This window comes from Bombina bombina, chromosome 6 (genome assembly GCF_027579735.1).
Source record: "Bombina bombina isolate aBomBom1 chromosome 6, aBomBom1.pri, whole genome shotgun sequence".
Classification (NCBI taxonomy): Eukaryota; Metazoa; Chordata; class Amphibia; order Anura; family Bombinatoridae; genus Bombina; species Bombina bombina.
The window spans coordinates 856,790,261-856,817,937 of record NC_069504.1 but is presented as its reverse complement, the minus strand read 5'-3'; the positions used below and the strand labels follow the sequence as shown (position 1 = coordinate 856,817,937).

Genomic DNA, 27,677 nt, shown 5'->3' with positions numbered 1-27,677 from the left:
AAAAAAATGTATTTAATCTGTCAACTGATTTTTGAGAAATGCAGCAGGTGAGAGTTTGCCGTCTATCCTACTTATCTACACTGACCTAAATAATTATTGGTTCTCAGTATGGGATTTTATTTCAATTGAAGTTTGTCTGCATTCAGACTTATAAAGCCAGAAACAAACTTGTGAATGTTTTGAATGCCATTGTATATGATTTTCATTGTGTTATGCCATGCAATACCACTAGATCCCTCACTCAGGTTGTAGATGCCTGAAGAAACCAGCTGAGAGTTGCATGATTTTAATACATAGTGGTAACTTCTGTACACTGTTTTTTATTAAAGAGATTTTATACATTTCACTTGACTGAGAGCCAGTTCTTTGCGGTTGGAGACAACGCCCCAGACGGAGGTGTGTGGGAGCCCAAGAGCAGTGAGCTGGGACACAGAGATCCCAGTAGGTGTTACTAAGCACGTGTGAGTGCTGCCACACTTGTGAGTACCGGTCTATTGATATTGTATATATGCACACTGTCTGTACTATATCACACTAGGAGGCGCCCTTCTGTGTTTTGTATGCACTATCACAGATTCGTTTAGATCCCTCACTAGTCTAGATTCCATAATTATAAGGGAAGGCCACTGATCAATGGCACAGAGCAATCATCACTGAAATTAACAAAAGAATATGGCAGTCACTTCAAGCTCTTTCCAGGGGAAATATCAGAACTCTTATAACGGTTTACCAAAAAGTGAAATAAGATAAATGTGCTATGTATTTTAATGTATATAAATAAGAGGTATATATGGGGTTTTTTACAACTTATTTTGTATTCTCTCTACTTATTGGGCTGGGAACAGTGACAGTGAGCAAACAGTAAAAATTGTTTGTTTGTTTTTTAGAATATGTCCAAGCACATTCCTATTTTTAAAAGTTGTGGTTACAATGCAACTAAAGTAATAAAATTCCCCAAGAAGTTATTTGTCACTGATGTAGCAACTACATATCGGTGGCTTTCTGTGGTATGGGTGATTTGTCCTCATTGGTTGAATACTCTATCATTTTGCACATTTGACAAAAAAGCCTTTATAGGTTACAATATAATATTTAGAGAAACTGTTGAAACAGTAAAGACAAAACTAAATGTTAAAATTAAAGTTTCCAATTTACTTGGGGATGGGACCCATGGTTAGGTTCCCAGAGGCGGTTGCAGCACCCAAGGCTCTGATTAGAACAGAGCGCTCTGGAGTGTATCTGCCCTCGGCCATTTTTACATTATCTGATTGGTCCGTGTGCGACAGGAAGCAGAACCAATCAGATACAGATAATGATCTGTATCATTATAACTCCTGATCTTGTCACTGCTTTTCAAACAAGATACAAGAACAAAGAATATTTGATAGTAAAAAAGTAAATTAGAAAGTAGATTAAAATTGCATGTTCTATCTGAAATATATATATATCCCAGCCAGGCCTAGCACAGTAACTGTATCTTACTGGGGTGCACATCAGATGTGTGTGATACATCAAAAGGAAGGCACTCTCCGAGCTTACGTAGGGGGAATACTTTTATCCCTTAGTGTTACCCCTACGCACATACACACTTCCCTTTAAACAACTTTCCAATTTGCTTATTATCTAATCTGCTTCATTCTCTAATATCTGTATTCTTTGCCCACTATGTTCAGAAAGCACCCAGCAGTGCATTGCTACATCTTCAAATACCTAGAGATTAAAGCCAATTTGATAAGTACATTGAAAAAAGTTGTTTAAAAATGTATAGGCTATTTGAATCATGAAAGAAAATGTTGGGTTTCATATCCCTTTAAAGGGCCATAATACCCAAATGTTTAAACACTTGAAAGTGATGCAGCATAGCTGTAAAAAGCTGATTAGAAAATATCACCTGAACATCTCTATGTAAAAAAGAAAGATATTTTACCTCAAAAGTTCCTCAGTAGCCACCTCCCATTGTAGGAGGACTTCTAAGCAGCATTTTAGTGTGTTTGTCCTGGGACATCTGAAGGGACTAGCATCGTGCACTCTCATATTATTTCACCAATCAGGTAAAGGAAGCTTACTATGAAATCTCATGAGAGTTAAGTCAAATCTCATGAGATCACAGTAAGAGTTCATGACCTCAGCACTGCTGATGCTGAATGGCTGCTGTTCATTTCTTTTAATTTTTTTACCTGCAGCTGAGTATAACTTTTTACACAGAACTAACTCTGCTGAGCTGAGGAGATTGTGAGGTAAAATATCTTCCTTTTTTACATAGAGATGCTCAGGTGATATTTTCCTGTCAGCTTTTTACAGTTATACTGCATCAGTTTCAAGTGATTTAGCATTTATGTCCCTTTAAGTCTTTAACTTCTCTTCAGTTTATAGATTAAAAGGGACATTGCAGCAGATAAGACTTTACCATTGTCAATCTGCTGCTAAACTGTTCTCTCTGCTTTTAAAATACAACCAGTGACTATTGGAATTTACTAAATGTAAAGGAACTATTTGTTAAACAATTTAATAAAAACCCAGCAGGTAAAAAAAAACAAACAAAAAAAAAAAAACACAACCACGTATCATTGGGAACATGTTAAAAAAAAATCCAGTCCCTTTAATAACGTTTGTGGCAGACAAAATGTATCCTATGATCTATGGGGTGATTCAAACCAAAAGCATAATCTGCAAAACAATGCATACGTTACAGAAATCAAGCGTACACTGCAACACCAAACGTTTAATACAATGTCTGTACTCATAGTTACAGACTCTTTATTAATAAAATACAAATTATAAATATTTAATTATTAATAATGTAATAAATACATATACAATATATACATAAATCATTAAAGTGCATCAGCTGGTCACAATATCACTTTTGAATGACACTTCAGATGATATGTGGAGAGTTTATGTCTCCATCATAGGGTTAATCTGTAAAGCAGCACCAGGACAGATGGTGTTGGACTCCATAGTGTAAGCAGCAGACAGAAGTACAAAGGGTTATTTTAGAAACCACAAGGGAATCAGGATGAGGAGATCACTAGCTGGTACATGGTGCCTGCTGTAGCCAGATATGAAAATGCATTCACAGTCCTCAAAATTTTAAATCACATGATAAACGTGCACATCATGGCCATGTCTTTAAACTCCTCATTTGCCACTGCGCCTAAAAGAAAACAGACGAGTTTGCATTAAATACACTGTTCTAGGATTACATACATATAAGTTTATTCTGCAAGTACAATAGAAACAAACAGCTAACAGATACATGTTGATTACTAAATGACAGAGTGGGGTAGGCTATCATTCTTAATGCAGTTTTTATCCAGTAGCCAAACTTTACCCACAAGTGGTCTTATTTACAGATGCCAATAAGGTCTAGCCACTATTTGGTATGCTGTTATTTAATAATACCAGTTAGGAACATAAAAGTAGCAGTTAGTTTTGAGAAGTCAGTAGGGTGTATATCAAGTTCTGATAATTAGAAAGTGCTCAAGATTCATATAAATTACATGAAAAGGGGGCAAAATAAATAAAATATATGGGGAAAATGTGTTTAATTTGCACAGTATATAAACATCAAGGTGTGTACTGTTCCTTTACAAGTGATAACGTCATGAACCATGGAAAAGATACACTAATAATAATAATAATGATACAAAGTTAAATAGTCGTTCATTGTTATTCCACTAAAGCTATGATATTACTATGTTAAAATAAAACTTGCTAAATAACTTTTCTACTCATAGAAGGAGAAGACATAAGAAAAATAAGCGTGGTGAGTGGTTACCTTGACGACGAGATCTGTTTCTGGATTTCCTGCACAGCTTCTTGAACCACTTTGTAGCGCTCAGACCCTTCTCTGCTCCCTCTTCTTCATCACTAGGTAATGTGGAACGAGCCCTGCAGAAGGGGCACGTCACGTCCACACCCTTTCCAACCAGGTGATCCAGGCATTGCTCGCACACTGTATGCCGACATGAGGTTAGTGGGCGCGGCCTCCTATCTGGGCCGTAGTCTTGGTAACAGATGCCGCATTCCTCCCCATCTAACACTGATGACGCTTCCACGTGCTGCATAGTTTCTCGAATGAGTATGAAGCGGTTTGTGTTGCAGTGTATTATATATTCAACCGACTCCACCTACACCGGAACTGATGACGCCACCGTGTACAAAGAACCAATGAAAATAAGGGGCGTGTCTAGTTGAATTGTTTGTATTTTTTTTGTAACTCGTGACAGACAGCACTGTTGTTATATGTAAAATGAGCTATGGTCGGCTCGCAGTTAGGTGTGTTTTTTTTTTGTTTAAATTTGAAGTCTTTATTTAAAGTTCTAAATATGCTTAAAAGGATTTCTTTATTTTAATGATACATCTAGATTCCATAAATAACAAGAGAATAATGTATTTATTTAAAATGTTCCTAGATCAATAAGTAGAAAATACAAAATATATATATTTTTTTTAAATGGACAGTCAACACAAAAATTGTTATAGTTTAAAAAGATAGATAATGCCTTTACTACCCATTCCCCAGCTTTGCACAACCAACATGGTTATATTAATATACTTTATAACCTTTAAACCTCTAAATTTCTATCTGTTTTGTAAGCCACTAAAAACAGCCCTCTGATCACATGCTTTTTTATTAGATTTTCACAACAAGGGAGTGCTAGTTCATGTGAGCCATATAGATAACATTGTGCTCACACCCGTGAGTTGTGCACAACACAGTACTAATTGGCTTAACCCCTTCATGAGAGGGTCATAACGTCTACATCGGAACAACGTTCCGATGTAGACAAATTGAAATCACGCTTTTGCGAGATTTCAATTATGGGATTAGGTCAGGGGGGCTTCCCTATGATGCTAGGCACACCCTCCAGACCGCGATTACATCCAGAAAGCGCAGTTGGCTTCAGGACAGCCAAACGGCTATGACGTTGTATTCCGTCCTAACTGCGCTAAAGCCCAGCGTTGTTTGGACAGAATAGAACGCCAAAACGACGCTAAAAGGTTAAAACATAAAGGATAAAACATTTTGCGTTTTTAAATTCCACTGAGCATAGATAAAGTAATGAAAGCCCTTTTGTCTAAAGTTAAAGGGACAGTTTACTCAAAAATGTTCTCCCCTTTCATTTGCTCCCAATGATCCACTTTACCTGCTGGAGTGTATTAAATTGTTTACAAAGTATTTCCATTACCCTTATATTGGCATTTGATATAGTTTATTTAGCCTGTGGTATCCCCACCCATCCTGAAAGTTTTTGGCCTCAAGGCCAAGCTGTGTTAACACAGCCAGTAGAAGAAATTACTCTCCCAGTGGGTTATAGAAGAAATAGGTAATAATATCACCCATTGAAGTATAAACCTCTTCTTTTTAAAGATGTGTATTCCACCATTGAAATAAGGAGGTTCATGTCCTTGTATTTGTTAAATGCGGAGCAACTCTCCTTCAGATACCTGTAATGGAACATAGGTTCAAAAAATTAGAGGGCATTGAATAGCGTGAACTGTATTTAGGGCCAGATTTAACAAAGTATGGCAGATAGGGGCATACATCTTCACCCCTGTCTACCCGACTTCGCGTCTAGCGTATTGATGCCAATCGCATATGAGCAGGGGCTGTCAGCCTCCTCGGTCTGAAATGTCTGGGGGGATTGAGATACATCACATAACAGGTGCAAAGTGGGTTAAGAAGCAGCAGTCTGATGCAAGCCTGCAGCTGAACCTTTGATGAATCTTGTCCTTAGTGATTAATGTACCTTTAAAGCTATATAAAACCCAAAATGTTTCTTTCGTTATTCAGCAAGCGCATGCAATTTTAAACAAATTTCTCATTTTCTTCTATTATCAATTTTTCTTAGTTCTTTTTGTATCTTTTGTTTAAAAGGAAGTATGTATGCTCAGGATCCTGCCCATTTCTGGAGCACTATAAGGCAGCGATTTTGCAAGAATGTTATACATGTGCAAGATCACTAGAGCCCAGCACTATTTCCTGCCATGTAGTGCTCCAGATGCCTACCTAGGTATCTCTTCAACACAGAATACCATGGGAAGAAAGGAAATTTTATAATATAAGTAAATTGGAAACTTTTTAAAATGGTATGTCCTGTCTGAATCACAAAATAAAACTTTTGGGTTTCATATCCCTTTATTGAATTAGATAAAATGTGCAATTTTAAACAACTTTCCAATTTTCTTCTGTTAAAAAATGCGCTTTGATGTTTTGGTATCCTTTGTTGAAAAGCATGCCTCAGTAGGTTCAGGACTAGCAATGCACTGTTGGTAACTAGCTGGTGATTGGTGTCAACACGCACATATGCCTCTTGCCATTGGTTCACCTTATGTGGTTTGCTAGGTCCAATTAATGCATTGCTGACACTGAACCTTTAACAAAGGATACAAAGCAAACAAAGTAAATTGGATAATATAAGTCAATTAGGAAGTTGTTTAAAATTGCATGCTTTATCCAAATCATGAAAGTTAAATTTTTACTTTTCTGTCCCTTTAAAGGGACAGTATACACTCATTTTCATATAACTGCATGTAATAGACACTACTATAAAGAATAAGATGCACAGATACTGATATAAAAATCCAGTATAAAACTGTTTAAAAACTTACTTAGAAGCTGTCCGTTTAGCTCTGTTGAAAAGGCAGTTGGAAAGCCCACTGCAAGTGGCAAATAAGACACTCCCCCCCTGCATATGAAAAGACCCTTTACACAAACAGGAGCAAGCTGGAGAAGGTAGCTGACAGTATTCACATAAAACTTAGGGGCTTGGTAAGGAGTCTGAAAATCAGAGCAATGTTATTAAAAAATAAGCAAAACTATACATTTAAAAAAAAAAAAACTTTATGGGCTATATAAATAGATGATCTACTAAACATTTATGCAAAGAAAAAATGAGTGTATAATGTCCCTTTAAGAGAAAGCTGAAAGCAGGTTTCTCCCTGTGAGTGAACATAATCTCAAAACAACTTTTAAAAAAAAAAAATCTTTTCATCCTTTGACTTTCTATAGTATTGTTTAACCCTCTACCGCTGGGCTTTATACCGTTAGGACAGCATGGAATGTCCTAGCCATTCTGCTGTACTGAAGCCCTAACGGCTTCCTAACTGGGATCTCGGGCTGGAGGGAGTGCCTAGCGTCATAGGCACACAACCCCCTGACCTGATCCCATCATTGAAATCATAAACGATTGCGTGATTTCAAATTTTTACTTATTTGTTTACATCAGAACTTTAAAAGACAAATTCTAAATAAAAATATTTATAGACATTTCTGTTTATCATTGTGGCAATCAAGCATTTGAAGAGGCACAAAAATAATTTTTATTATTAATACCTTTGTTAACATTTATCCCACATTCCTTGGTAGCTTTTTCTTGTGTATGGTGCTCTGCTTGTATCCACACTCAGAGAATGGGCCCATGTTTGGTACATGTGCGTGCAGCATACCTGCATATGCTGGGTAACCTCATGCACAAGAAAGGCCATAAAACATGGTAAACTGTTCTCAGAATATATTGTTTTAGACTAGAGTTTTGCAAAAATACTTATAGGGGTCTATTTATGAAAGGCCTGTCGGACATGATCTGACATGGCGGATCATCTCTGACAGACCTCGCTGAATGCAGAGAGCAATACGCACTCCGCATTCAGCAGTGCACCAGCAGCTCTTGTGAAATGCTGGTGCAACGCCGCCCCCTGCAAATTGGCTGCTAGCAGGGGGTGTCAAGAAACCCGATCGTATTCGATCGCGTTGATTGCGGTGATGTCTGTCCGCCTCCTCAGAACAGGCGGACAGGTTATGGAGCAGAGGTCTTTAGACCGCTGCTTCATAACTGGTGTTTCTGGCAAGCCGCTTCAAGCTGCATAGGGAGCTTGATAGATATGCCCCTTAGTCATACTTGAAATGCTCTACTGTGCATTTGGATTTTATGTATCAAGACACCTTGTAAAATACAAATTAAAATGGTGCTTTCCAGATCTGTGGCAAAAAAAAAGCAACAACAAAAAACTGCATTTATTTGTGCCATAAGGGATCAAGCACTGTATGTGTCTGGCAGATGATATAAATTAGAATTTAGGCGTCAATGTGTCACATTTTAATTCCTGGCAAGAAAGCAATTGCATGTTTCAAACTGAAGAGGATAAGGAAACATCAATCAGCAAATACCTGGGAAATTAACTTTTGACAGAAAGAAAAACAGAACTTTGCTTGCTTATCTGTTATACCAGCAGGGAAACTACCCAAAAAAAAGTTCCCCTGTAACTTACAGCTACAGAATTGATGCTACAAGATTACAGAGCTGTTGAGAAATAAGATCTGGAGCAGAAGAAGTGTTAAAGGAATAGTAACGTTCAATATAAACTTTCATGATTCAGATAGTGCATGCAATTTTAAACAACTTTCTAATATACTTTTATCATCAAATTTTATTTGTTCTCTTGGTATTTATTGTTGAAAGCTAAACCTAGGTAGGCTCATATGCTAATTTCTAAGCCCTTGAAGGCCACCTCTTATCTGAATGCATTTGACAGTTTTTCACAGCTAGAAGGCATTAGTTCATATGTGCCAACTAGATAACATTGTGCTCATGCCCGTGGAGTTACTATGAGAGGGCACTGACTGGGTAAAATGCAACTCTGTCAAAATAACTGAAATAAGGGGGGCAGTCTGCAGAAGCTTAGATACAAGGTAATTACAGAGGTATGCAAAACTGGGGAATGGTAAATAAAGGGATTATCTATCTTTTTAAGCAATAAGATTTTTGGTGTTACTATTCCTTTAAGAAAGCAGTTATCTTGTGGACTCTAGCAGGACAACATAAAAAGAAATTTACCCATGATTCATACTTTGTAAATATTTGGCCAATAAAAAAACAAAAGATTAGTGGAGAACCCTCTGTAGAGTCATAAAAGCCAGTCAGAGACTGTAGCAATTTCTGCACATTCTGAACATATACATTAGTTTTGATTTTGAAAAATCTAATTTTTATAAGTACATATAAATAATGTAGCTTCTGAATAATGTACTGTAAAAGGTAAAACGCTTTTTTCATCATTAATATTATTATTTTTCAACTGTCTCTCCTTAAAGGAAGCAATCTTTCTTTAAAGTAGAAAAAAAAAGCTGTCAGAAAAACTCTGCAATGGATTGTATCCAAAGGGTTAAAGAAGCTGTGTTGTATAAATCTGGCAGTGAAGAAGTTAAGGATCAAATTTCCTTGGGTCTGTGACAGAATTATGATTATGGAAGAAATGTGCATATTTCTATCAGTGATATGGTTAAGTGAGCAAAGCCCTTAGGGTCATAAGCAAAATAGAAATCTGTGTTCAGGGCTCCTGCCAACAGTTTCAGTTGACAGGAAGGTGATGTCATGTTTTGGTGAGTCATAAGATTGAGGGGGTGGAGGGAAATCTGACAGCACTTCAGCCCCGAGTGTGACCATGTATGGCACATACAAATCCGGAATTTATAGGGATATCCCACTGAACAACTTCACTATAGAGAAAGGGAGAAAACGAATTAAGTCAGCGAGAGCGAGAAACAGTCAATAAAAAGAACAAATACAGGAAATTGAAATGGAAAAGAGAGATAAAGTTTTAAAAAGACAGAAAAATAGATTTTGACGACAGATAAGAACCATAGGCACAACAAATATTCACAATATTTCCTAAAAACACTTATCTAGTTCATAGAATAGTCTTATGCTTATCCCAAGCATTCTCGAAGTCCCCCACAGTGTCATTACCACCTCTTGTGGAAGTTTATTCCATAAATCGATAACCCTTTCTGTAAAGAAGTGCTTCGGCAAATGGCTTCTGAATCTAATACCCTTCAGCTTTAGATCATGGTCCCTTGTTCTTAAATGTTTCTTTTTATGAAAAATACAGTATGTAAATATATATAAAATATTTACCACATTTTTTAAATCATACTCTGTCATATTCTCTCCTCCCTTCATGAGTGACTATTTCTTAGTTTATTACATTTAAATTACGTTCCTCATATAACTTATGTTACATTTAAAGGGATATTCTAGTGGAATGGTAAAATGCTCTAATACATTAGAATATTTTATTATTAAACAATGTTTGTTTGCTTCTATATGTTTGACGGCAGATGCAGTTCCGGGCTTTCCTGAGCAGGACACAGTTCTGTCTTCTCAGGGACCTAAATTGTGCCAAAGGGGTTAGAACCCAAAACACTGCAAACAACAAAACAAAACTCCAACAAGCTACTTAGACACTTCACGGAGAGGGGATTTCTCACAAAAAAAACACATCTCATATACAACTTTGCTTATTCTTTTCAACAATATTAAATGAATCCTTATAATTATGTTAAAACATTAATCATATCCATGTACCTCAAGTTCCCTTTTATTGTAAGATATGGACTTGTTACTAGAGTAGACAAAGATAGCCACAGTCATTATGTTAGCAAAATAACCAATGCAGTTCTTTATCAGATAATTGCTGCCGAAATCCATTGGGGGAGGATATGTAGCAGGGCTAGGCTTTTAAAGACTGCTATGTGTCCTTCAAATTGTTATAAATGTAAAATACTTATTGTTCAGACTTAAAGGCACAGTAATGTCAAAACTAAACTTTTAAAGGACCTAAAACCCCAAATTTGTCTTTCATGATTCAGATGGAGAATACAATTTTAAACAACATTCCAATCTACTTATATTATCTAATTTGCCCCAAAATAAAGCAGTTATAAGGGGTTAAAGTGAGGGGATGTGGTGTGTTCGAAAAAAAAGGCACTGAAAAGTGCCTTTACATAGTGGTCTATGGGGACTGTGTTTTATACTGCAAATATACATGTATATGCTTATATACATATATATTTATGTGTTAATATGTGTAATTACACATATAAACACATAAATATACATGTATTTATTCATATATATTTAAATTTGCTGCCCAACGCTGCGCAACATACCCCCTGCACTGCGCTAGGTTCTTTTGCCGTGTCTGACGGCCTCAGAATGAGGCTCCCATTGGAGCCTATGGAAGCAAAGCTTCCAGGCAATGCGAATGCAAGGTCACGTTTGCATTGCGCTCAACTTGTAATACCAGCACACATTTGTGTGCTCCGGTATTACTGAGTGGAGCGCAAATATCACACTCACAAAAGCGCAATTTTGCACTCAACTCGTAATTTAGGCCAGTATGTGTAAAAGGACATTAAGGGCAAAAGTTATCATGATTGCGGGTAGGCAGGTTTGCAAGTAGAGAATCTATCCTTCTGCAACCGCACTTGCAATGCTACATCACATGGGGAAATTTAGCATTGCTCAAGAGTTTCTTGTGCAATGCCGCCACCTGCTCTCACACAACCAGTTGCATGAGAGCAGGTCATGTCAATAACCCCAAACAAGCGACTGTTGGGGTGATTGATATTACCACTTCTGAGGTTGCATATACTTGGTCGGGTCCTGGGTTCCACTAATTTCAAGACAGATCGACTGGAGGCATAAGCGCGCTGACCCTCGCCTGCTGTTGGGTACTGTGCTATGGTGTCGGAGGAAGAGTAGCCTGTGAAAAGCAAAGCATTGGAGGAGGGGTGCACTAAGGAGTAAAGGAACAGTCTAGTCCAAAATAAACGTTTGTGATTCAGATAGGGCATGTAATTTTAAACAACTTTCCAATTTACTTTTATCACCAATTTTGCTTTGTTCTCTTGGTATTCTTAATTGAAAGCTAAACCTAGGTAGGCTAATATGCTAATTTCTTAGACCTTGAAGGCCGCCTCTTATTAATTTTGACCGCTTTGAAACCACTAGAGGGCATTAGTTCATGTGTGTCATATAGATAACATTGTGCTCATGCATGTGGAGTTACCTAGGAGCCAGCACTGATTGGCTAAAATGCAAGTCTGTTAAAAGAACTGAAATAAGGGGGCAGTTTGCAGAGGCTTAGATACAAGGTAATCACAGAGGTAAAAAGTGTATTAATATAACCAGGGATAGGCACGGACCAAGGCTGTGGTGGACATTTTCCAAAGTACAGACCTTAGTGAAGGACACAAAGGTACATTTCAAATTAAAAACACTCTCTTTACCGAGAGGATAATGGGTGCATGGTGGAATAGCCATCCAGCAGAAGTGGTAGAGACAGTGAAGGAGTTTAAACATGTATGGGATAGGCATAAGGCTATGCTAGATATAAGATAAGGCCAGGAACTAATGAAAGCATTCAGAAAATTGGGCAGACTAGATGGGCCGAATGGTTCCTATCTGCTGATACATTCTTTGTTTCTATAAGTCAGGAGATCGGCATTTTGCTGTCAAATTGGCCGCACGTTGGACGCCCCTGGTCTAATTCAAGTACAAAATATTAATCTAATCAAACAAATTTAAAATAACATTTATATAAAGAATGCTTGTGATATACTGGTATAAAATGTTTTCAAAATTCTTACCTTTTATTTATTTTTTTATTGTATTGAGAGTCTGCAACTCCTGACCAAACTCACCCACCTTGATGTTAATCGCATGATCATCATGGTTGGTTACTTACTTGGTTAGGTAAGCTTTGTCAGAGTAGGCAGCGGTCTTCTACACACAGACACCAGCGCTACGCTGCCGCACAGATCAAAGAATCTGGATGGGTCACGACTCACAGGTTGTTGACACAGGCTGCACTGCAGGCAGATTGCTTCTTGCCTCTCTCTTACTCACTTCTCCACTACTCAGCGGCGTCATGCAGGCGTGGCCCCATCCCCGCAAAACATGGTGCAGCGTGCATCAAGGAGGAGTCAGGATCAGCATTCATCTGTCCTACTCCTCCCTCCCTGCTGCAAAATGGGTGGCGGACACTACAAGGGCCAGTCACGGACACCAGTGCCTATCCCTGAATATAACTGTGTTGGTTATGCAAAACTGGGGAATAAGTATTAAAGGATTTATCTATCTTTTTAAACAATAACAATTCTGGTGTAGACTGTCCCTTTAAGAACAGCAGGAACTCGTGGATCTGTCAACTTTCATTAAGCCTTTGTGACCTGAGCTAAGAATAGCACTATTTATTCTCTGAATAATGGAAATGGCATTGCTGCAGATTTGGTGCCTTTTTTTACAGAAAGTGCTAAAAGGGTCACAAAAACGTCAGTCTATGATTGGTTATTTTTGTAACAAGACCCTAGTGTTCTTGATTTGTCCTTAACGTTATGGCCTCTGCTTGTTATTTGGATTACATTTCTGGCCTAAACCTTGCTGTATTAAGAATTGTTGACTGATTGTTCTGTTACCTATTTCAGGCAACTGTTGCCTTTGGCACCTAAGAGCTGCTAGATACCCTGGTACCTGACCTTGACCTGTCTCGTGACAACTTTTCTTTGTAATAAATAAGGGAACAGCGCACCTCCGAATGACAGCGTAATATTTATTCACACAATAAAACCATGCTAACAATTGCACTTACTTAGTGTAGATATAAAATCAGCTCATCAAGTATAGCATTAGGGGCCAGCTTCTGAGAGCAGAGTTCAGGTAATAAATCCTTGTTTGAAAACAAATCCAACATATCCGCACTTTTCTGGACCTCTTTAACTGCAACTCTGTGAACTGGAAAACCTATATACCGTATCCCTTAAGCCACTCCCAATGCGTTTCATCTGCCTTTCACAGATGGGCTTCCTCAGGGGCTAGTAAAAAAAATTAAATTATTTGTACTCCCTTGGTGATGGAGCTTGGCTCTGTTCCAGTTCTTCTGGTGATGACTATAGCCTGTTCCTGACTACTGCTCATAGTACATCTGCTACATTGGTTCCAGATATAAACAAGGTAACTATTTCCATAACTTCTAACTAAGGGTATCATAGGAGAATAACTATTTATGTAGCACTTTTCTATAAGAGGGGGTCCAAAGAGTTTTAGATATCATGGAAAGTTAGGCATATTTAACATTCCTCTAAGCACAGATGTGCAGGCATATTGATTGTCTGTGTTTTATATACAGTGCATACCCCAACAAAAGAGTTTGAAATTCTGACAATGGCTGCAATAAGATCCACAGGAATTCATGTAGTAATATTCTTTAATGTTTATCTTGTTTTTGTTTCTTGAAACTCCTGGGGTAATGTTTTTTTTTCTTCTTGTGTATACCCTTATATTCCTGATCTATTCATAAGTAAACAAAAAATTACAGTACGGAGAACCCCACTTGTGATCTGACAGATATTATTGATGCAAAAAGAAAATGATAATGCAACAGGCTGCCATAAAGTCCAAAATTGTATTCAATATGAGTTAAACACAGGTAAAAAAAAGTGTCTAGCACGTTTATGCTTTCAAACAAGCCATACTCATATATTCAATATTTAAAAACCTTGTCTTAGCCACCACTTGTCTAATGATAAATCAGGACCATTTTTTCATTAACACTTGATATGTCTCACAAAAATCAAGTGGAATATACACATAACCATAATATATCATATTGAGATTCCTGGTTAACATGAAATAAGCAACAAAATACAAGAAAACATTAAGAAATTATTGTTTCTAATCTACGGAATGCATTAAATGGTTACTGTAGAGAACAATGTGCTGCTGAGCATGTTATGGATATCTGCATATGCTCCAGCAAAATTGTGATATGTCCACTTTGGAAATAGATATCTCCAGAACAATTGAATGGAAGATGTATTTTTTAATACTATTTATTGCCTGCATATATATTTGCTTCTGTTTACATGACTGAAAACCTGTGCAGAAAGCCTACAATAAGCCTGAGAAAACGCATGTTTTTATTCATTTCACAAATTTCTGTAATCTGAAATGAAGAAAACTGATGTTCCATATTCACTGGTACATTTAGTTTATGTGCTGCCCTAGTTCATGGGAAACCTGCTGCCCCCCAACCTTTCACTCATCCACAAGTTTAGGATATATTTGTAACAACATTTCTGCAAGACTTGGAGGGGTACTTTGGGCTGATGCACCACCAGTGTTTTGTTGGTAGGGTCACAATTGAAAGGTAGGGCCACAGATGTGCTGTGCACAGAGCTTGCTTTTTCATGGGCTGGTTAGGTGGGTCGGGACAGTCCCTGAAAATTAAAGGGACAGTCTAGGCCAAAATAAACTTTTATGATTCAGATAGAGCATGCCATTTTAAATAATTTTCCAATTTACTTTTATCACCAATTTTGCTTTGTTCTCTTGGTATTCTTAGTTGAAAGCTTAACCTGGGAGGTTCATATGCTAATTTCTTAGACCTTGAAGACCACCTCTTTTCAGAATGCATTTTAACAGTTTTTCACCACTCGAGGGTGTTAGTTCACGTATTTCATATAGATAACACTGTGCTCGTGCACATGAAGTAATCTGGGAGCAGGCACTGATTGGTTAAACTGCAAGTCTGTCAAAAGAACTGAATTAAATGGGCAGTTTGCAGAGGCTTAGATACTAGATAATCACAGAGGTTAAAAGTATATTAATATAACTGTGTTGGTTATGCAAAACTGGGGAATGGGCAATAAAGGGATTATCTATCTTTTAAAACAATAACAATTCTGGTGTAGACTGTCCCTTTAAGACATTTGCTCATTTGGCAATGTTATATGTCAGGCACACATGAACTAGCACTGTCTAACTGTGAAAAACTGTCAAAATGCACTAAGATAAAAGGGGACCTTCAACTGCTTAGAAATCAGTTTATGATCCTACCGAGGTTTAACTTTCAACAAAGAATACCAAGTGAATAAAGCAAATTTGATGATAAAAGTAAAGTGGAAAGTTGTTTAAAATTGCATGTCCTACCTGAATCATGAAAGTTTAATTTTGACTTGACGGTCCCTTTAAGTCTGTATATCTGTGTTGTCAATTAGTGTTTGAGCTAAAATGAAAGTGTCCTCAAGGAGAGTCAGTTTTTCTGTCACGCTCTGTAAAACAGGAACTGTTTGTTTTAGGATTGAAGGTGTAGTAAATAAAACAAGAAGTTTCTGTTTGGACATTCTTGGACAGCACTGTGTGTGTTTTTAGGGATTCACTACTTGTTGATGTCACAACATGAAACTTCTGTGAGAACTGAGCAATTACATTTTTTATTTAAAGGGATCCCATAAACTTCTTAATTAAAGGGACAAAGTTAAAACTAATTATTAATAATAAAGACAGATTCCAACAAAAGATTCAAAGAGAAAGAGGTCAATTTAATAATTAAAGTCTTTTTTTTATTATAAGATCTATCTGAGTATGGATGTTTCATTTTGACTTTCATGTCCAGTGTACTGCAAAATTGTCTCTTGTTTAATGTGTTCCCAATTATCTAGTTTACCTGCTGTATTAAACTAATTTCAAACCTCATTTTGTCATATGAAATAGCTGATTTTGTCTGTGGTACCAATACTGAAGATTTAAATACTTAAGTATTGGCTATGGGACAGCTATGCAAACATGACCAGGAGAAAATATACACTCTTAGTGGAGGGGTAGGAGAGATGCATACTAAAATTAAAATTTTCAGTTATTTCTAAATATGCAAACAGAGATAAGAAAGAGTGATACAATATGGTGAAAATAGTCAAGCTCAGACAATTTTCATGGGTTGTGGTTTCAAAACTGAAAACCGGCTAGTTCATATACAAAAACAAACATAAAGGAACAATTTCCCATACATATTATAAGTTTCGGCCGTTCTAACAAGTCATTTTAAATGCACTAAGAGGGAATGCATACACTGCATATAATATACATTCATTATTAAATGTACCTACTTTACTGTTATTTACCTGTTCATACTATGCGTATCTGGCTCCCCATGGAGAGACTGGAGTGCAGACATTATACATAAAAGGACTTTTAAAGGGTCATAATAGTTGAAAAACGGTATGATCTAATTTGTTACAGCATGTCATTTTAAGACTTGAGTCTGCACTACTGTGGGCTAGATTACAAGGGGTGCATTATTGTTAGCGCGGGTCGCTATAACCAATATCGCGACCAGGCTATCTTGCTTGCGTATAATTTGAAAGTAAATGCGTTCACTTGAGCGCAAACTAAATTAGTGTGCGTCAGGTTTGCACGAGTGAAGAATTAGCTTAAAGTATAATGTATAATGTATAACGTATAATGTTCACCAAACACAACATAAATATATTAAAATAAATCATATATACACTATCTGATAAAAAATATTCATATAAATATTAATTAAAATATTTTATAAAGGTTAAAATTTATATGGTATATGGCAAGGTATAGGGCTAGATTACAAGTGGAGCACTAATTTATCGTGTGCATGTGATACATAACCAGCCATTACAAGTGGCTGGTTAATGCTACCACGAGCTTGCGGTAGCAATTAGCGCTCATAGAATTAACCAGAGATCAGATCTCTAGTTAATTTTATAAATGTACCCCAAATATCCCCAAAATACAGTGCTGTGTATTTTATTAAAAAATAAAAAATGTAGCATTTTTGATTTTTAATAAAATAACTGCACAAAGCAGCTTTTAATGCAGGAAGTTGGCAGGTGTGGGGTGTTAGAAAGGTGCCTTTACATTGCAGGCTATGTGAACTGTATATTCCCTGTAAATATATATGTATATGCTTATGTACATATAGATTTATATTTGCTACCCATCGCTGCACAACTTACCCCTTCGCTGCATTAGTTCTCATGCTGTGTCTCACTAAAACTTTGGAAACCAAGTTCCTTTTGTATCTAAAACCAACACCCCTTCACATGTGCACTCTGTAACTCTCACTCTATGTGCAACAAGCTCACTTCTATCAATGAACTCTTTATCTTCCACTCCCTTAACCTTCTAGCTCTCACAGAAACCTGGGTCTCTCTCACAGACACAGCTTCTCCTGCTGCACTGTGACATGGGGGTCTCCACTTCAGCCACACACCAAGGCCTGGAAATAGGTGGTGAAGGTATTTTACTTTCCTCTCACTGCACCTTTCAACAAATACAACCCATCTCTTCCCTCAAATTTATTTCCTTAGAAACCCACATGATTTTCTTATTCTCTCCTCTCTTTACATGTTGCGGTTATATATCGCCCCCCTGATTCCTCAACTTAATTTCTCAAACATTTTGCATCCTGGCTACCTTATTTCCTCTCTTCAGACACCCCTGCCCTCATTTTTGTGGATTTCAACCTCCCTGTCGACAATCCATCTGCCCCTGCTACAAAAAAACTTCTCCTGCTCACTTCCTTTTATCGTCTGTCACTATGGTCCAACTCTCCCACTGATTTTCAGCTATAGATGCACTATCTTGAACTTCAAAAATTCACCTTTTCCTCTTTCTGACCATCATTGCCTCACTTGTAACATCACATCATACACCTATAAGCAGAGAAACTCCTGTGAAGTCAGTGGAGGCTCCTCCATATGTGCACAGCCGCACGTGAGCCCCCAAAAGAAACCCCCAAAAGAAATAAGAAATAAAAAATTAACAAATTAAATAAATAAATAAATCTTTTTGGCTTAATAAAAAGATTTATTTATTTATTTAATAATAATAATAATAATAATAATTCACCCAGGCTTCACACCTCCACTGCAGTTTTGTCTTAAAAAAAAAATTCCATGTTAACTGCTATCTATCACACAGCATCGCATGTGCGATAGATAGAAGTATAGGGAAAAGCACTTTCCCCTTTCTGTCTGCAGTGCCTGCAGCGCCGCCCACAACCCAGTCCATAGCCTTGCTAATCGCACAACTTTCAGTGTGTGAGTGAGAGCCAGCTTTCACGTGACACTCACACACTGAGAGCTGTGTGTATGGGACTGGGAGGCGCACATTGGGAACTGTAGGGTGCGCTGTCTGAAGTGAAACAGCTTGTCCAAAAAAACAACAGAGCGTTGCATATTACCTACCTAGGAGACAGTTATAAAACTGGAAGTGCTATTCACCCATGTATTTTAGCCCCGCCCACTATTACAGCACATACCGAGTGCTTTCAATGTAACAAGGGCTGTTTCCAGGGGTCGAGCAGACCGGGCTGTTTTTTGCTGGGGCGAGCCGAGGTGCAGTGACTGGTGAGATTTTACTTTTCGTTTTTTAGACTGTTACTGTGACTCACTGGCCTTACTAAGCTTCACGTGCTAATCTTCAACTGGCCAAAACTGAATCATATGTTGCTGCTCAAGTGCATGTATATATATATATATATATATATATATATATATATATGTATGATATATATATATATATATGATATATATATATGAGATATTTATATATATATATATATGATATATGTGATATATACTGTATATATATATATATATATACAGTATATATATATATATATATATATATATACAGGGAGTGCGGAGTGCAGAATTATTAGGCAAGTTGTATTTTTGAGGATTAATTTTATTATTGAACAACAGCCATGTTCTCAATGAACCCAAAAAACTCATTAATATCAAAGCTGAATAGTTTTGGAAGTAGTTTTTAGTTTGTTTTTAGTTATAGCTATTTTAGGGGGATATCTGTGTGTGCAGGTGACTATTACTGTGCATAATTATTAGGCAACTTAACAAAAAACAAATATATACCCATTTCAATTATTTATTTTTACCAGTGAAACCAATATAACATCTCAACATTCACAAATATACATTTCTAACATTCAAAAACAAAACAAAAACAAATCAGTGACCAATATAGCCACCTTTCTTTGCAAGGACACTCAAAAGCCTGCCATCTATGGATTCTGTTCACCATTAACATTGCATGCAGCAGCAACCACAGCCTCCCAGACACTGTTCAGAGAGGTGTACTGTTTTCCCTCCTTGTAAATCTCACATTTTATGATGGACCACAGGTTCTCAATGGGGTTCAGATCAGGTGAACAAGGAGGCCATGTCATTAGATTTTCTTCTTTTATACCCTTTCTTGCCAGCCACGCTGTGGAGTACTTGGACGCGTATGATGGAGCATTGTCCTGCATGAAAATCATGTTTTTCTTGAAGGATGCAGACTTCTTCCTGTACCACTGCTTGAAGAAGGTGTCTTCCAGAAACTGGCAGTAGGACTGGGAGTTGAGCTTGACTCCATCCTCAACCCGAAAAGGACCCACAAGCTCATCTTTGATGATACCAGCCCAAACCAGTACTCCACCTCCACCTTGCTGGCGTCTGAGTCGGACTGGAGCTCTCTGCCCTTTACCAATCCAGCCACGGGCCCATCCATCTGGCCCATCAAGACTCACTCTCATTTCATCAGTCCATAAAACCTTAGAAAAATCAGTCTTGAGATATTTCTTGGCCCAGTCTTGATGTTTCAGCTTGTGTGTCTTGTTCAGTGGTGGTCGTCTTTCAGCCTTTCTTACCTTGGCCATGTCTCTGAGTATTGCACACCTTGTGCTTTTGGGCACTCCAGTGATGTTGCAGCTCTGAAATATGGCCAAACTGGTGGCAAGTGGCATCTTGGCAGCTGCACGCTTGACTTTTCTCAGTTCATGGGCAGTTATTTTGCGCCTTGGTTTTTCCACACACTTCTTGCGACCCTGTTGACTATTTTGAATGAAACGCTTGATTGTTCGATGATCACGCTTCAGAAGCTTTGCAATTTTAAGAGTGCTGCATCCCTCTGCAAGATATCTCACTATTTTTGACTTTTCTGAGCCTGTCAAGTCCTTCTTTTGACCCATTTTGCCAAAGGAAAGGAAGTTGCCTAATAATTATGCACACCTGATATAGGGTGTTGATGTCATTAGACCACACCCCTTCTCATTACAGAGATGCACATCACCTAATATGCTTAATTGGTAGTAGGCTTTCGAGCCTATACAGCTTTGAGTAAGAAAACATGCATAAAGAGGATGATGTGGTCAAAATACTCATTTGCCTAATAATTCTGCACTCCCTGTATATATATATATATATATATATATATAAAGTGCCTGTGTGGCGTGAAACGCGTCAGATGACATCACTGTTTTGATCCTGTGTCTGTAACAAGCCGTGAGTTTTCCTAGTACACTTGAAAGCAAAAAAGAGAGAGCGCCTAATGGTGTGATATCGTCTGGGACCAGGTAGATACAATCATTAACAGCATCAGCCAAATGGATACTCACAAAAGGGTTGGCACTCACAGGTAGTGCATACAGGCAGGCTGACCTTTATAAAGCAGTCAGTACGCTGAATATGTGAAATTCGTGTCGAATATCTGTTGTAATAGAAGAGAAAGAGAGCGCCTAATAGTGCAATAACGTCTGAACCCAGACAGACACAGACAAAACAGCGGTAACAGCAAGATGGATACTCACAAGAGAGTTGGCACTCGCAAGTAGTGCATTCAGGCAGGCTGACCTTAATACAGCAGTCAGTACGCTGAAATTTTAGGATTCATATCCCTCTGGCCGATAGTATGGTTGTTTGTAGCCCTTGTCAGCTCGGGCTTGTCCTCCGCACACAACGTGTGCACTGAATCAGCGTCTGAGACTCAGCTGTGTAATAGCTCAGAGTGTACACAATGTGGAATGGTTGTTAGTCCAATATGGTAATAACAAAGTGAAGTCTTTTGGTTTTAAACATTTTTTAGCTTTACATTTTCACTTTGTTATTACCATATTGGACTAACAACCATTCCACATTGTGTACACTCTGAGCTATTACACAGCTTCAGGTACACTAATTGGATTACCCACGTCACACTCAGAGGATTACCTTTCATCACAGAACAGCTGAGTCTCAGATGTTGATTCAGTGCACACGTTGTGTGCGGAGGACAAGCCCGAGCTGACAAGGGCTACAAACAACCATACTATCGGCCAGAGGGATATGAATCCTAAAATTTCAGTGTACTGACTGCTGTATTAAGGTCAGCCTGCCTGAATGCACTACTTGCGAGTGCCAACTCTCTTGTGAGTATCCATCTTGCTGTTACCGCTGTTTTGTCTGTGTCTGCCTGGGTTCAGACGTTATTGCACTATTAGGCGCTCTCTTTCTCTTCTATTACAACAGATCTTCGACACGAATTTCACATATTCAGCGTACTGACTGCTGTATAAAGGTCAGCCTGCCTGTATGCACTACCTGTGAGTGCCAACCCTTTTGTGAGTATCCATTTGGCTGATGCTGTTAATGATTGTATCTACCTGGTCCCAGACGATATCACACCATTAGGCGCTGTCTCTTTTTTGCTTTCAATTTTACAGATTATCCGACTCGCCACCAGTTTGGAGCAAAGCAGCCTTACACATTTGCTGATTTTGACAGCGATTCTATCCACTGTTTGCTTTTGTTTGCTGGACATTACTGTGGTTTTTTTGTGAATTTATATTTATATTGATTTGTACACTATAGGTTTTATAAGATCTTTGAAAAATTTCATTTTGCAAGATAATATCGCATCACGGCCTTTTAGAGTAAGACCAAAGTTAGCATTGGTCACACCTATTCCTTTTTCACCAATTAGGTATTTATTAGTATTAGATTTTTTACTTTTTCACCAGCAACAGAACAAAACGATATATATCTTTTACAAACCTTTTTACAAAGCCTATTACACTATTTTGATTTGTTTTTTTGCCACAACACGATTATCTAATTTAATGAACATTATATGATCACTAGCAAATCAACTATTTTCATTCACTATATATAAACTCATTTATTGCACCTTCCTTTCGTATATTGTCTTGCGCACCCTATTGTATGTTATATTATCATACTTTTTTTCTGTTTCCTAGTACACGTTTGAAGTGTGGACTTTTAATATTTGCTAATAAATGATTTTGACTTTTAATCAGTGCTGTGCATAGTGTTGAATTCAAGGTTATAATACCGTCAATGTTACTATTGGAACTTTAGCTGCTGGGAGCTCTTTTTCCTTTTCTCATATATATATATATATATATATATATATATATATATATATATATATATATATATATATATATATATATATATATATATATATATATATGAGATATATTAGATATATGTGGAATAGAAACACAAGTATTGTAGCATCACGTGGGTGCAAATGTTCGTACATTTGCAGGATACAGCAGAGCTTTACTTCATCTAAGAGCTGAGTTATATTCTATGTCCTATACAGGCTTACCCTATCATACGACTGTTTTCTTCTGGCAACAGAAATAAGAATGGGACCATACATCCATTAGGTCCAAAATATGTTTGCCTTCTGACACTGAATTTAGCTTTGAGTGTGGGAGCTCAGGAACTTCCTAAACAAACACATATATGCTTTATATAGCACAGTATATAAAGCATATTGGTGTTTAGGAAGTTCCTGAGCGCAGCGTGGTGGGTTAGTTACTAGTTAAAAAAAAAATCCTTCCTGTGTGTGTATATATATTCTTGGGCGGAGCCATCTATCGGAGGGGTGAGGCTTTATTTCATGGGGTGTGGTCTAGTGCACCACCAACTTCAAAGTTCATCAGCTGCCACTGTGTGATGTGCACGCAGATACAAGGATGCTGTCCAACCTTCAATATATAGCCAAAAAAAGCAGCACTTTCTAAAATATAAAAACAACCTTTATCGCCAGTTCATCTTGGTCACATACGTACTTTGTATGTCACCCAGATGAACTTGTAACATCACAGCACTTCATACTGCTCTCCCTCCTTGTAGCTCTCACAGCAAACTCCACAGAAGCATTAAGTCACTTGATCGGCAACATCTTTCAAACTCTCTCAAACCTCTGCTCTCTTCCATCTACTTCTTTTCCTGCTCTGACCAATCTATCTGTCACTATGATTCCACTCTTACAGTGGTCCTTGACACTTTGGCACCTCCTACTATAGCTCAAAACACTGATCTTCCTTACACGTCACTTCTCATCTGCTGTACCTCTCTGCCAGTCCCTTCACTGGCTTCTTCTAACCTCCAGAATAAAACACAAAATCCTGAATCTAATTTTTAAAGCTCTCAATAACACTGCTTCACCCTAGATCTCTGACCTTGTCTCCAGATACTCTCCCTCCAAACCCCTTTGCTCTGCTCATGACCTCCTTCTCTCCTCCTCTCTTGGTACCGCTTCACATTCCAATCTACAAGACGTCTCCTGATTAGCCCCTATCTTGTGGAACTCTGCCTCGCTCCACAAGAATCTCCCCTAGTTTTCAAACTTTCAAGTGCTTCTTAAAGACAGTACTGTTCAGGGATGCATACAACATACGCTAACATTTTCTTATCTTAGAACCTCTCCTCCTTAGTTATCCTCTTGAACCCCCTTAGCATGTTAGCCTACAAGCCTAGCTGCTTTGTAGATCACCTTTATGGAAGCTGATTTACAACATTGAAACTCTTGAAAGGGCCCTCTATCCCTTTCTCTCTTATATATGTTACCTTGCATATTAGCCCCATGTTTTTAGCACAGCAGAATCTTTTGGTGCTCTACAAAAACAATAATCATGATCTTCCGGAGGGGGGCAATCGGGGCACTTGCCCCCCCCCCCTCTTGGAATTTGCAAGAACACAGCAATTGCCTCCTTTCTGCTTGTTTCCTCATTTTGAAGTTCCTGTGCAGTGGAGTGGATGTCTGTGTGTCAGGGTTTTTTCCCTGTTGCGTTTGCCATGTGCTGCTGGCAGCCATTTTACTCACCTCTCTTCCTGACTATGGTGCATTGTGGGGGATGCTGCTCAATTCCTGCACTTCCTTTTATGGCCAGACTGGTATGCATCATCCATGTGAGACAGGATGCAGTCGCAGAATTGTGATGTCATCACTTATTATTTAAAGGGCCTCTGTTCAGTATGCTTTGCCTTTGCGTTGTCTCAGACCTGTTTGTGAGAGTTCCTGTGTATTTCCTGGCTGCCTGACGTCCTTCCTGGTTCCTGATCCCTGGCTTGTTCCTGACTCTGCTGTTTTCCTTGTTCCTGATTCCGGCTCGTCTGACTATTCGCTTTGGCTCCTGACTCGGCTCGTCTGACTACCAGCTCTGGTTTTGATTCCTGGCTTGTTATTTGACTTGTGGACTTTTTATTATTTTTTGCTATTAATAAAGGTGTGATTATTTTTGCACTTCTCGTCTCAGTCTGATCCCTGGCACCCTGACATTATGCAAAGGCCATGAATTCTGATGGTGCTAATAATCCACCTTTACCTGCCATCATTTCCAGGATGGATGTACAGGATCACCACTTGGATCAATTTGCACTAGCCCTGCAAACCCTGCTGACTCGCACTGCACATTTGGACCAAAGTGTCCCGCAAGTTATGGCTGCTCCTGTTTCCGCTGCTGCACCTAGTCATACCAGGAGCATGTCCGGTTCTGCACCTCTACTTCAGCGATATGGAGGTGATCCTATTCAGTGCAGAGGGTTTTTGAACCAGGTGGGCATTTACTTTGAGATGTTACCTCAGGCGTTTCCCTCTGACAGAGCTAAGGTGGGATTTCTCATCTCGTTACTCTCTGACCCAGCTCTTGTCTGGGCTAATCCCTTGTGGGAGACTAATAAACCTGTGATTTCAAATTACCCTGAATTTGTGGCCTCCTTTCGAAGGGTATTTGATGTTCCGGCTCGCTCCTCCTCTGCTGCTAAACGACTCATGTCCATTCAGCAAGGTACAAGATCTGTTTCTCAGTATGCTATTGAGTTCTGTACGCTTGCCGCAGAGGTAGGTTGGAACAATGAAGCCCTTGTTGCCGCCTTCTTTCATGGGCTCTCTGGTGCGATTAAAGACGAAGTTGCTGCCAGAGATTTACTAGAGGATCTCGAGGCATTGGTGTCTTTTTTGATCCTAATTGACATCAGACTCAGAGAGAGGCCCTCTTTCAAGGAGCGCTTGCGGAAGCCTCCTTTTCCGTTGTCTCCTGCGTGTTCATTCCCACCCATGCCTCCCTCTCCTCCCATGCCTCCTGGTCCCGAGTCACCAGGTACTGCTGAGCCAATGCAGCTGGGATTCACGCGTCTCTCCGTGGTGGAGAGGGCCTTTAGGAGGAGGGAGGGGCTCTGCCTCTATTGTGGGTTACAGGGCCACCTTTTGAAGTCTTGTCCTACATGGCCGGGAAACGCTCACACCTAAGGTCCTGTTGGGGGCAGACCTTGGGTGGTTTATCCTTGTCCCTGGAACTGCTTAAGGAGAAACCTTTGGTCACGGTTGTCCTTTCCTGGGTGGACTCCTCCATAGTCACCCAGGCTCTTGTTGACTCCAGTGCTGCGGGCTATTTCATTGACAGTGCTTTTGTATCAAAGCACTCCATTCCTGTTTTGCCTCGGTCCGTTCTGCTTGCTATTGAGGCCATTGATGGCAGGCCCCTTGAGCCCGCACTCGTTACTCACGAAACTGCTCCGTTGTCCATGGCTATTGGGGCTCTCCATTTTGAAACCCTCCAGTTCCAGGTGATAAACTCTCTGCATTTTCCGGTTGTTCTGGGTTATCCCTGGTTCCAAAAGCACAATCCGACTGGCGCAGGTCCGAAATTTTGTCGTGGTCCCTGCAATGTATTTCCACTTATCTTCGGAAACCAGTTAAAGTCTTGTGCACTTCTTCAGTTTCTCAATTGCCAGAGGAGTACCGAGAGTTCCTAGACGTGTTTGACAAGGTGCGTGCCGGTACGTTGCCTCCTCACCGGTCTTACGATTGTGCCATAGACCTGCAACCCGGAGCAATTCCTCCTCGGATCCGGGTGTACCCTCTGTCTGTTGCAGAGAATTGTGCTATGGAGCAGTATGTTGCCGATACTCTGTCGCGGGGGATCATCCGCAAATCCTGCTCTCCTGCAGGGGCTGGCTTCTTCTTTGTGAAGAAAAAGGGTGGCGAGTTAAGACCATGTATCGATTATAGGGGTCTTAATCGTCTTACCATTAAGAATGCTTACCCTATTCCGCTTATTACGGAACTCTTTGACCGCCTCAAGGGAGCTACGGTTTTTACTAAACTTGATTTGAGAGGAGCGTACAATCTCGTTAGGATTAAGGAGGGCCACGAATGGAAAACAGCATTTGACACCAGGAGCGGGCATTATGAGTATCTTGTAATGCCCTTTGGCCTATGTAAAGCTCCTGCTGTTTTTCAGTAATTTATTAATGATATGTTGCAACAGTGTGTTGTGGTGTACTTAGACGACATCCTCATACACTCACCCACACTTGAGGCTCATTGTTCTGATGTTACATGGGTTCTTCAGAGACTACGTGAGAACGGCCTGTTTTGTAAACTCGAGAAATGTGAGTTCCATCAGACTCAAGTAACCTTCCTAGGTTATGTTATCTCCGTTGCAAGGTTCTTCATGGATCCTGACAAGTTATCTGCAGTTCTGCAGTGGCCTCGCCCAGTTGGTCTTCGGTCTATTCAACGTTTTTTGGGGTTCACCAATTACTATAGAAAGTTTATTAAAAACTTTTCTTCCTTGGTCAAACCTATCACTGACATGACCCGTAAAGAGAATGATCCACTCCATTGGTCACCTACTGCCATTAAGGCCTTTGATAGTCTTAAGACTGCCTTTGCTGCCGCTCCAGTTCTGGCTCATCCTAACCCTGTCCTTCCTTTCGTTCTTGAGGTCGATGCGTCTGAGACTGGAGTAGGGGCCCTCTTGTCTCAACGTCCTACGCCTGACTGTTCCTTGCATCCGTGTGGTTTCTTCTCTAAGAAATTGTCTCCAGCGGAGTGCAATTATGAATTACTGGCCATAATTTTGGCACTTAAGGAATGGAGGCATCTTCTCGAGAGTACTAGCGTGCCAGTGCTCATTCTTACTGATCACAAGAA

General features: G+C 39.1%; 1 protein-coding gene and 1 long non-coding RNA gene across 2 annotated transcripts in view; one reads left to right on the top strand and one right to left on the bottom strand.

The window, feature by feature from the left end:
* The window catches only part of LOC128663787 (uncharacterized), a 174,195-nt gene that overhangs the window by 98,831 nt on the left and 47,687 nt on the right, over positions 1 to 27,677 (top strand). The gene's annotated exons all lie outside the window — the stretch shown is intronic.
* On the bottom strand, positions 2,722 to 4,071 carry LOC128663786 (E3 ubiquitin-protein ligase RNF182). The gene is made up of 2 exons (XM_053718290.1): positions 3,782 to 4,071; positions 2,722 to 3,157 (listed from the first exon to the last, which is right to left on the bottom strand). Exons 1-2 carry the CDS (start codon positions 4,068 to 4,070, stop codon positions 3,099 to 3,101), a joined length of 348 nt encoding a protein of 115 aa, XP_053574265.1. The 5' UTR covers position 4,071; the 3' UTR covers positions 2,722 to 3,098.